Genomic DNA, 12,639 nt, shown 5'->3' on the forward strand with positions numbered 1-12,639 from the left:
TTCATGGAGGTATCCATGCAATAATAATAAAAACACCTTCAATGCTTTTATACACTGTTAGTTTAGTGTTTTGGTTAATTTCTCTATCATTCCATATGAATTAAATGAACTGGTTCTCCACAATACCATCTTTGCTTATTCAATTGTCTATATTTAATTTTCCATCTTCACTAAAAATTGTGGCTAATTTTTTTTACTTGTAATACAGGTTGTTCCTGTCGAAATATAAAAACAAATCACTTGTGTAAAGCCTAACAGTATAGTAAGTCATGTATCAAAGCTGGAATACTATGAGTCACTGTACTGTGGTAACGTTATCAATATGACCTCTAAACGTCAATCCCACATCTAATACTATTCTCAAATCCTTAGCATCATAACATTTCAAGAGTGCAGTTCATCAATGTAATGCATATCACCTTGATTAACTGGTGATGCAAAATTAACTGTAGCTAATTTTGCATCACCAGGAAAACAACTGAACATTTTCCTTCAAATAATGAAATAGTGGCCTAGTTGTAGCACATAATTAGCCACCTGCATTCTGCTCCTCCATATGCTGCTTTCTGGTATCTGCTAATCAGCCATCCTTATATCCATATCATCAGTTTCATATCCATACCCATTTTATCTAATTTGCATAACAGAGTTACAGTATTATGTCAAATGCCTTTGCAAAATCCAGTAGTATCATCTTTCCTTTATCCAACTCGACTATCACTATTATAAATTATAAAAAGTAAATTAGTAAGGTATCACTGACCCTTCAGAAAGCCATGCTGTCTCTAATAGAGTATCATATTCTTATCCACCCATTCCTGAACTCTCTTTTTGACAAATTTTCCAATATTTTACCACAACTACTGATTGGTAGCCAGAGGCACTGTCAGATTCCTTCAACATTCTTGCAAAATGCAAGCTAATATCCTATCTAATCCCATGGCAATATTTGCAATGATATGCTGCACTATTCTAAGTACTTCAAATTAATCAATCTCTGTTCTCATAGCAGTATCCTCACTTTGATGATATGCCCTTGGCAAATTGTCACAGTATTTCAACTATTTCATTTGCTTCTGTCATCTCATTCCTCCTCTTCGTTGCCATATAATGAAAGAACTCTTTGGAATTTCCTTTGGCCTGCTTGGTTACTTTCTTCTCATAATCTGATTTTATCTTCCTTACCACATTGGTCATCTTTCTCCTAATATACCTTCCACAACATTTTCTCTTTTTTATGCAGTTCCTGATTAATGATACTTCTCATCTAACTCCTACCTGATCAATCCTCTTGATTGTGGGTATAGTCTGATAATGCTTCTTCCAGATACCCCATGTACTGTAAATTTGTGACACGTGTTTTTTTAATTTTTTGGTTCTGTATTCTCCTCTTTCGTCGTTTGTTGTTTCTTCCCTTATCTTTATATAATTTTTTTTCTTATTCCTACAATATTATCTTTATCCTTATTTCAATTCCTAAATCTTGAATATTGTCTCTTGTTCCCTTATATACCTCTATTAACTTTAAATTTATGCCCTTCTGTTCCTTATATTTTACCTCCAGTATTCCTATTTTTATGCCAAGGATCTCTAGATATTGATTTGAATTAGTGACTGCACCTCAGGAGTTCCTTTTATGGCATTAAATATTACTACTTTTGGTAGATATCCTTCCTTGCACTTATATACAGTCGTGGCTACCCCTTTACTTTAATTTTGTATTAATTATCTATCTTCCCCACTCACTCACAAGCTCGGTTGTTTTTGAGAACAGTGCATCAAAGAATTAAATATCAGGCAACACTATTAATATTTAAACAACAAATTTAATTCATATTAAACAATTTACACTAAGCTTGCAGTAACAGAATAAATCATCAATTCAGATCTATATAAATCAATTAGTTAAATTCCTGTATTTTAGTCACGCAAATTATATCACATATTTAACTAGGTTTCCTATTATAACACAAATCATTTGCACTGAGCATTGGTACATGTTACTTAACTGTTAACTCTTAAATATCGAGCACATAGACCATATCTTTTATACACAAACGCTCCTTCCCTTTTATGCTGGGAATATTCTATAGGCAAATTTCACCAATTTGGCAAACAGTTACACTCTGCCGTATCTCACATACAAATTCCTGACTATTATTTAACTTCTAATCTTCATCTGTTAATTATGCCTATTTTGATCAGCCTCTAATTACAGTCCACTAATAAAAGGTCCGTTAAAAACTCAAAGAAAAATTGGAAAAACAGATACATTCACTTTGGTAGTGACTACCCTCTACTGATCTGGCTTCACATTGGAGCTCTGTTCCTTTTTCTTCGGTGTCAGGTTCTCGCTCCCTGCTTGTGCTGGCGATAGACTTGTTGACGGCCTGCAGAGTCAGTATCTTCCCGGGGCACCGGCGGAGGTTCTTCAGATTACGGAGTAGTTGCATGTGCATCGAAGGCAATGGAGCAATTCCCTTCCGTTTGAAGATGCCTTCTCCTTGGACTATAGCTCCCAGCATAGAGTTGTCATCAGGGGTCTATTCGTTGCTGGCAGATTGGCTCCTCTCATCCTTCCTTTAGGCCTCTGGCATACTTTCTCCAGAAGTCGCGTTCCCGATGGCGTACATCTGACAGATAACTGCCGACGACTTCCTGCCAACTGACCAACGATCTCTGGGTCACCGATGAAAACTTCTGGAACCGAATCACTCCCTTTGAGATCTTTTTGCCAATGCCTTTTATTCACTCACTCGCGAATCCTTGCATGGAGATATGGGACCCCCGAACATTTCGGTGAAAACCCTTGATCCCTTTCTCTTTCCCTTCCATTGTTTTTCTCCAACACTCCCCAAATCCTATTCGTTCTGGCAGCAGACATTTATTTGAAGCTTTTGTAGGTCCACCTAGCACTGACCCTAAGCATATTCGTGTAGAATACACACATAAAATTTGATGTCTTTATAAGGAGCTAAAAATACACTGTTTACTAGTGGCAAGGTATTGCCTTAATCCTACACCTTCTAGAATATTCCCTTATTTAGTAGAGAGCATATACAATTCCTAGGGATTATTTACATTTAACAAACATCTATGTACAGGTTACAGTTCTTACTGGGCTTGACCTTGGTAAACTTTTATGTAAAAATTCCTTGTCTTTATGGAGCTACATAAATATTTTTACAGTACTGCTCATCCTTCCCTTGCAGATTGTTATGCCATGTCACTGCTTCAAGCTGCTGCTTAACCATTGGACTTTATCAAAACTGAGATTTAAATTAAACAGTCCGGTCAGAGGCACTGTCAGATCCACCTCAACATTCTTGCAAAATGCAAATCATAATCATCTACCTTGTAGTTGCACATACATCACTTCTTAAATGAAAATCAATGACCATGGTGGCCACAGTGCCCCCCCCCCCCAATCGGAGGCACTATAGCCTTGGTTATGATCAGATCTTACACTCTCATATAAAGAGTCCCATCACATACTACTGCTTCAAGTAATTATCTCTCAGCATACTATAAATCATATTTACTTCTTGATACGTGATTTTTCCTCCATCCAATCTATGTGTCAATGGTTGAAGACTCAATAATTACTCAACTTGCAATCATACTAATTTGCTGATGCATGTTTTCCACATCATTCCCTGGAACCAGCAAACCGACTATATATTTTGTCCTATTGGCTTCAATCTCACCAGGTTGCCTCAAAAGAACTGCTATCCACTCTCCTGTAACTAACTCTGCTATCAACCTTGTAGAAGTAACTCTTCTACCCCTAGCTTCTCTATCCTCCCTGAAAATATTAAATCCATGACATTCTATCCCTGTCACTATGTCATCCGCTATTAGCCTGTCAACTAATCCCTATAACTTTTGGTGCCGTTGCTGAAACCAATGCCAGAAACTCCTCACTCTCATTCCTGATATTTCTAACATTAGTATGTAGAAACCGTAACATTCCTTTAGGCTATTAACCACCTTTACAACCTCAATTAACTACCCTATTCAATAATGTTGCTTGAGAGACTAGATTCTGCACGTTTTGGTCATTCTTACATTCACTCTTCTGATGGGTGCCTGCCTGCATGCATGCAGGCAGGCACCCATCAGAAGAGTGAATTGTAACACACACACACACACACACACACACACACACACACACACACACACACACACACACACACACACACACACACACACACTCTCAACTGAATTCACCAGCCCTAACTGCTTTAGTTTTCCTGACTTTGGGTTTCCATGCTCCCAGTGAACAAAACTCTGTCTAGACACTTAATTCCAAAAAGTGCAGTCAGTATATTATGTAAATCCTTCTGTGCATAAATTCAGACCACAGGCCCACAAACTCTACAGGCGGGCACCCATCAGAAGAGTGAATGTTAGAATGACCAAAACATACACAATCTAGTCTCTCAAGCAACACATTAATGAATAAGGTAGTCAATTCAGGTTGTATATTCTGCACATTGATTTATTTGCTATTTTGCCTATTCGTCCATGGCAGAAGACATACAATCTTCACCCTTTCACTCTTCTTTTTTTGCTTCTTCCAATAACTCCTTTGCATCCTTCCTCAAACAATACCTCTCAGATCATTAGTGTCAGCTAAAAGAATTTGGCCTATCATTTTGCATCCTGAATAAAATCTGCATTAATTTAATGCATAAAATTTTTTAAAAAAGTATCAAGGGTACCTTCAGTATAAATTCAAAATTAAACCAGTCATAAATAATATAACAAAGAGTCAACAATGAGAATGTGATGAATCAAGAAAAGCAGAGTCCAAACCACTCAAAAGTATTAACAACAAATTTTATACATGTTACACACACACACACACGCACACAAGAACAATTGGCCATAAGGGAGATGACTTAAGGCTGTCAGATCTATTCAGATTGGAATGATAGAGAAAGTTTTATAGCACTGCAGTCTTTTTCCAAAAAAATCCTGCATTTGAAAGAGAAAGCATACCCAGCAAAATCAGAGACAAGACAGTTCTATTATCTCACGATCTAGCTGTTCATCACAATAAACAGATGAAATATAAACCACAGGTAGAAAATTCGTCCTTTGCATAGCCCAGAAAGTTTAATAAATTTTCTGAACTCTGCAAAGAAACTGAGACCAATTAATTTAAGTAATTTGGATATTCATTCACTTTGACATATGGGGTGATATATTTGATTGGGAGAAGGGCAATGGAGAAATTCCATAAACTTTTAATGACTGTTTATAAAACAGTCAGGCTTAGTGAATCTTCTAAACAAAAATACGGTTAAATAAAATGTATTTGACTTGGGTACAACAACATTAAGACAAAGTGTACGAAGAAATAGTAAAGACTTAAATTTAAAATAAACATTCGCAAAGTGTTACAAAATACTGGGGGTGATTAAGGGTCAAAGCTGTATAACTGAGAGGAGACCTCCATATAGTCTTCAAAGGAATGCAGAGAACCAACCAACCAGGGCTTCTGAACTAATGTCCAATCCTCACCTTCTCGTGGTGCACCCTGTTAGGTATCTACCTAGATACTGAATGAACGAGGATGGGCTGGCAATTTGGGATTTAGCCGACCAAATTATCTTCATATTGGCTTAAACCACAATATAAAATGATGGTACAACATGATAGAATTTCATGCCAGCTCAGGTGTCGCCTGGTTAAACAAGCTGCCTGTTGTTTTCGACAGGGCAACAGAAAAGTCAGCTACTGGAACAAATCCTAAAACGCACTCCAACTCAACATCACCAGAGTTCAAGATCGGTACTATCAACATAAGAAACCTGAATGACAAAGAAATGGAACTAGCTGAGGAATTAGATAAGCCAGATCAACATAATAGAGATGACAAACAAAATGACAAAAACCGGTGAGATCTTTCTGAGCAACATATACAAAATGTTATATTCAATCAATGACAATCAAGGAAAAGGAGTAGCCATAGTATTCATCACTAAATACGAGACTAACTGTCTTGAATGTCAAGCAGTCTCGAGTAGAGTGATGTAGGCAAATATCCAAATGAGGAACTGGACAATGAGTAACTTGTGCCTATGGTCCTACAGAAGGTTCTACTAAGATAGAAATGGAGGAATTTTTTGAGGCTTTAGAGAAAGCAACTAACACAACGAAAAAGGAAAACTTGGTCCTTGTTGGGGATCTAAACAGCAGAGTACGAAATTATTGTCCGATATACAAAAATATTTTGGGAAAATTTGGAGAGAAGAGCAAAACTAATAATAATGGCAACCATCTGTTGGATTTCTGCTCAGGACATGGACTGGTTATTGTTGTTATGATCCATCGAGTCGTTTCCGACTCCTGGTGACTACACGAAAATACACTCTCCATTCCGATCTGTCCCTGACCATGTCTTTCAGAACCTCCAAGCGCACTCCAGTTGCCTCTTTAACTCCATCTACCCATCTAATTTTTGGTATTCCTCTTTTCTTGCTTCCATAAACTTTAGCAAGCATCATCATCATCTTCACCAGACTGTCATTTGCTCACATAATATGTCCGAAGTATGACAATTTTTGCTCGATGATGATAGCTTCAAGGGAGCAATCTGAGTTTATTCTGTCTATCACTGATTTATTGGGTTGCTTTGCTTTGCAGTCCATGGTAAGCGTCTCCAAACCCATAATTTAAATACATCTATCTTCCTTCTTTCACTCTTTCTCAGGGTCCAACTTTCACATCCATTTCTCAGGGTCCAACTTTCACATCCATATAGCACCACAGAGAATACCATTGCTTTCACAATTCTGATTTTTGTTGCGAGGCTAATATCTTTAAAGATCTTGCTTAAATTTGCCATTGCTTTTTTTCCAACTGGTTATTACTAACACAATATTCCAAAATAAAAATGTGCATAAAATCACACGGAGAGAAGAGGCAAGGAATAAGAAAGTCTCAATGACTATGTTATTGTTGATAGTGATGTTTTCTCCCTGGTGCAGGACACCAGAGTGTACGGAGGATTTGAAATTGGAAGTGATCACCATTTAGTCTTGAGCAGGAAAAAATTGAATTTCATATTGAAAAAAAGAACATGTAAGAAAGTTTTAAAATGAATAAAAGTTTAGCAGCTCTCAGATGTGAAGACTTCAACATTACTCAAGAAAAAATAAAAGTGTTTGAGAACAGTAACCAAACCTTGGATATTCAGTGGCAAGCCCTGAAGAAAACCGACAGATTCAGCCAGAGAGGCATGTGGCGAGGTTGTCTGCAAGGATAGAAAAATCAGAACTCCATGGTGGGTACAGGAAGTTAAAGAGGCAGTGAAGGAAAAGAAGAAAGCATATCAAAAGTTCCTGGCAAATAAGTCAGTTTGTGCTCTTAGAGAATAGAGAGAAACAAATGTAAGAAAGCTAAACACTATATAAAACAACTAAACAAAAGTTGTAAGAAGACTTTGGTAAGAACACAGAAAATAAATATCAAGGTGACAAGATATTCTGGAGGTTGTTGAAGAAGTGCAGAAATGAAGGAAACAGTGCTGTAAAAGGAATTAGAGATGAAAAAGGTGACATGAAAACTGGAGAAAAAGATATCCTTGGTATATGGAGTAATTACTTCGAAAAATTACTAAATGAAACAAGCAATGATAGCACAGTGGTAATAAAAACATTCAACAGGCATGCAAATCAGGAATACATATCTATACTTGAAGTAAAAAAAGCCATCAAAAGCCTGAAATGTGGAAAGGCAGCTGGAGTAGATGATATCTGACTAGAAATGCTAAGTATGGAGGTATAATGGCCTTACAGTGCCTGCAATGCATAGTTCAGAAGGCCTGGACAGAGGGACGAATTCCAGATGACTGGAGTAGAGCTCTCATAGTACCCATATATATAAAGGAAAATAAAACTGAATGTGAGAATTACAAAAGGTATTTCTCTATTGAGTGTTCCTGGTAAGATTTACGCAAGTATACCTGAAAAACAGTTGAAAAAGATTGTGGAAGAAAAGCTTGCTGAAGAACAAGCTGGATTCAGGACAAATAGAGGCTGTCAAGATCAGATCTTCACTTTACGACAAATAGTTGAGAAATCATGGGAATATAACAAAGACTGTATTTAAGTTTCATAGATCTGGAAAAGGCATATGATAAGGTGCCAAGAGAGAAGCTAATCAAAACGCTACAATTGTATGGCGTCAGTGGGGCATTATATCAAGAATACTCGGTCTTTATTTGAGTTGTAAGTCAGCAGTTATAATTAAAGTACAGGAAGATGGTTCAATGTTAAATATGGTGTCAGACAAGGATGTATATTATTCCCTCTGTTATTCATTATCTATATGGATCACATTGTGAAGGAAAGTGGTATTAAACCTCATATCAAAATTGGAGATGTTAATGTCAGCTCTTTCCTTTATGATGTCATATTTCTAAATAATATCTGTTACAAGTCTGCAAGATTCCTAGACTAAATTGAATAACTGTTATAATAGATATGGTATGAAGGTCAGACCTAACAAGACAAAGACAATGAAAATAAGCAGAAGAATTGAAAATATCAACTGCATTGTGAATGGGGAATCTATAGAACAAGTAAAACATTTCAGCTACTTAGGCACGACTTTTAGTGAAGACTGTAAATTAAATATGGAAATAGACAACAGAATCAATAAAGCTGGTATGGTCAGAAGTCAATTGAATAAATAAATACCATTAAATTAGTAGTATACAGGACAGTGTTCAAACCAATTTTAACTTATGGATCTAAGAGCTGGGTTAGAAATAAAGCACTTGACCAAAGACTAAAGACCACAGATATGAGATTTCTGAGAAAGATTAGATGACATCAGTGGCAATATCATATTAAAAACATGAATATTAAGAAAGAATTTAACATTGTCAGCATGCAGGAATACATTGGCAGAGCTAATCTCAGGTAGTATGATCACTTAAACAGAATGGGAGAGGACAGATTAGCAAAACAAGTGTTCTCTACCAGGTTGGCAGGAAAAAGACCCAGAGGAAGACCAAGATATAGGTAGATTGATACAGTAAAAAGTGCCTTAGAAGATAGAAATATAAGACAATGTTGGAGTCTTGACAGGTAACACATTGATTTGGAGGAAAATTGTAGATAGGAAGTTAGTAATGATGTAAATTTTTCACGTAGTACTATCATATCTTGTACGCCCCTTGAGGGTACATGTCAGAAATTTTATGATGATGAAGTGTTATAAAATATTTATTTTTCCCTGCAAACAGGAAAAACTACTTAAAGAATCACAACTAAATGAAAATAAAATGAAGCTAACTTCCAAAAACTTTGCACTAGCTATATTATTAAAACTAAACCTCCACAGAGTTACATGATACATGGCAGGTCCTCACTATTATATTCCAGTCATTTCGAGATGTACTCACTATGTTCAATAAATGGTATTTTAAACTAAATTTATTATTTCTAGATTCAGCGCTCTCAGAGGCAATTCATTTCACTTTCTTACCATTCTCAAACTAAAAATCCTCTTAATCACATCCTATTCATACAATGTCCAGGAGTGGTCTCATGTTCTGTTCTCTCATTCTCCTATCTGGAAAATGCTTTCTGCATCAAAATGATACAAATCTCTTAAAAACTCATGCCTCGATCACACCATCCAGGCTCTGCAAATGGCATATCTACCTCTGTCCTCATATAACCTTAGGTACCTTTCTCTTGATTTGCTCCAAAATCATAATTTGCAGAAACCTGGTCTGGAAATTTGTGCTGAGGTAGTCCAAATGCCTGATCAAGGCACTGTATTCCCACATAAATATCTTCCTCATCACTGCTATATTCAGTTATGTTGTCCCTACTTTCACTGTGGTCCTCTAAGAAACAAGTGTAAACTAATTGATTAACAAAATGGTTTAATAGTCACTGAAAATGCAACTATGCCTTTATAGTATTTATTACTGAATTAGAGAAAAATATTCAATTTGACATTTTTAAATCCACATAAATTAAAAAGTTTTAATATTCAACATGAATAGAAGAAAAATAATCTTCCCAATTATTATTAACTTCAGACCTACATGGAGTTAAGACTTTCCAAGCTTTAAACTAGTATTTCCTCGCTTACCATACTTTCAAGCAATGCATTCTAGTCACCTAGCACATTCCATGGCATGTCCCTCACTCCTTTGCTTACATGCTCTTGTTCTATTCATCTCCCTCCATTCTATGAGAAATCTCTTCTGCATTAATCTAGTAACAATCCCTTACCAATTGATGTCTCTGATATCCCCTGCCCTCTTATTCATTAGACTCAACAAACTTCATTCCCTCAATAGGTCTTCATATTCAGCACTCCACAAATTTACTATCTTGACTAGTCTTTTCTAGACCCTCTCCAAGATATCCTTATTTCCTTGAAATCCAGATGACCAGATCTGTGCACAGTAATCTTTATGTGGTATAATTAAAGCCATATACATTGGAATCGTTAACTTCTTTATTATACATGTAAAGGTCATACTTATTACCATAATGAATTATGCAGACAGTCTCACAAGTCAAGCGATGTCACCCCTAAACTTCAGGTTCCCATCCACCACTACTTCCAGACCTGTCACTCCTTTCCCATCTAATAAAAAAAAAAAAAAAATCAATTTTTATTAATATCAAACTTCTTCAGTAAATAAATCCCTGCATAATTTATTCCCAAAACCTGATCAAGTATTTTCATATGTGCAACCCCCCCCCCCAACCTTATCACAGCATATTTCTAAACATGCCTTGCAATTTCTAGTTTGCGCCATTGATTACAAGAATTTGAATAGCAATTCCAAACCTTGTAATTTCTGATGTCTTCTAGTTTTAAGGCTTATATCGCTGCTAAAAACGATGTTAATTTTATTGCCAAATTGTCATGATGCAACATGAATTTCGCCTTTACTCTGATCTTCCATCATATCGCAAAACAAACTACTTTCTTTTTATTGGTGTATCTTAATATATATGCAATAAATTAATACTTGATAAGTTTGATGAACGTGCATTTTAATATCCTGTTAAATTTTGGCTCTGCTGCAAATATGCATTTTGTAGCTGACAGAGATACTGATCAGAGTAACTTTTTTTTTTTTTTAATCCTTAGCACTAATCTATAACTCTTAACGCAAAAATGGTTTTAAGCATACCCCGAACGATTTTTGTCGTAATTATCCTGAAGCAATGAATTACTCCTAACCTTGACGAAAAGATTTTATTCATTAGAAAACATGTGCAATAGAAGAGCATGCATAGTATTCTCATTCACAGTGTAACATAAACGGTGAGCAAAGAAGCATCCTGAAGTGCCTGTCGTTCAATGACAATAACGATATTTACAACCATAAATTTTATTTCGATTGGTAATAAAATGAATTTTAACATGTGTGTACAAAACGACGGGAGTGTCGCCCAACGATGGTTAACATCAAACCTAAATCTGTGACTACAACACAAAATAAACGTGACCACTAGGTTCAATGAACTACATATATGTTTAATAATTTCTCATTATTATGAGGTTATCTATATCATATTATATAACCACCAAATTGACAACTCCATCACACCAGCGATTTAAAGTGACTGCAGTTTCATATTTATTACACATTATAAACAAACTTTACCTTTTTGTAGTTACTTTCACTTACCTGCAGTGTATGTGTGTATATATATATATATATATGACTAATATTTTCAACGTATAATACAAATAATATCCAAAGTAACAGCTTTTACAATATTTTCAACAAATTGCAACTAACACCTCCGTAAATCCAGTTGTTACCTTTACTCATTCAAGAGAGCCCATCGGCTGATATGAAAGAGGATTTCGTACTACGACATGAATTAAAACAAGAAAAAATAATTCTATCAATGTACCTCTGCTATGTAGAACTATTAAATAGTTTTTTATTTTTATTCTGTTAAGACACTTTTAAGAAATATTTATATATGATTTTTAAAAATTATATTGAACCAATGAAACAATTTTTTTTTGAAAAAAAGTCTGGTGTTAGAGAGTGTAAGATGGCAGCTTCCATGATGGAAGTAACGTGTAATGATATCTTAGCTTTCCAAGTATGTATGCTGTTTAAAATAAATAATGTGGTACTTTTTTTAAAGATAAAATAGCACAGTTGTTATTCTACATAAAGTCCTTATAGCCAGTCCAAAGTCAGAGGCCGTATCAAAAGATTTTTTCAACAATGAGGGCTTGAGTTATTTAGTACTGTTTTCTGGACATGAATCTTATAAACTTGTATCGTATTATTATTATTATTACTTGACACCTCCAAGGAGTACATATGCGATGATAATTAGGATTATAAATATATCTCAAAATATATTTGTAACGGAAACTGTTTTAACAGATGGGATGATTCATTACTTCAATTATCCATGTCAGTTTTATTTTTTATTACAATTATCTTTATTCAATTTTGGTTAACTGGGTGTTTATTGACGAACAGCGAGATAAAAGCAATCGGATTTTTTTATAGAGTCGAGAAACTTTTCCATTTGGACCCTTCTACTGGTGAACCTACCAATAATTTAATCTTTTGCAAAATCATAACTAGTTTTTTTTTTTTCCCTTTTTGTATAT

General features: G+C 35.4%; 2 protein-coding genes across 2 annotated transcripts in view; one reads left to right on the forward strand and one right to left on the reverse strand.

Annotated features, from left to right (window-relative positions):
* The window catches only part of Kap-alpha1 (karyopherin alpha1), a 252,644-nt gene extending 240,777 nt beyond the window's left edge, over window positions 1-11,867 (reverse strand). Inside the window, exon 1 of the mRNA XM_090409589.1 lies at window positions 11,798-11,867. Within this exon, the coding sequence (XP_090265715.1) occupies window positions 11,798-11,830 (33 nt within the window). The 5' untranslated portion in view covers window positions 11,831-11,867. The remainder of the gene's footprint in view (window positions 1-11,797) is intronic.
* A 200-nt stretch (window positions 11,868-12,067) lies between these two features.
* Ccdc58 (Coiled-coil domain-containing 58) overlaps window positions 12,068-12,639 on the forward strand; it is an 82,019-nt gene continuing 81,447 nt past the window's right edge. Inside the window, exon 1 of the mRNA XM_090409372.1 lies at window positions 12,068-12,113. Within this exon, the coding sequence (XP_090265498.1) occupies window positions 12,075-12,113 (39 nt within the window). The 5' untranslated portion in view covers window positions 12,068-12,074. The remainder of the gene's footprint in view (window positions 12,114-12,639) is intronic.

The sequence above is a fragment of the Typopeltis vanoorti genome, chromosome 19 (assembly GCF_054136105.1).
Source record: "Typopeltis vanoorti isolate ZY-2024b chromosome 19, IOZ_Tvanoo_1.0, whole genome shotgun sequence".
Taxonomy (NCBI): Eukaryota; Metazoa; Arthropoda; class Arachnida; order Uropygi; family Thelyphonidae; genus Typopeltis; species Typopeltis vanoorti.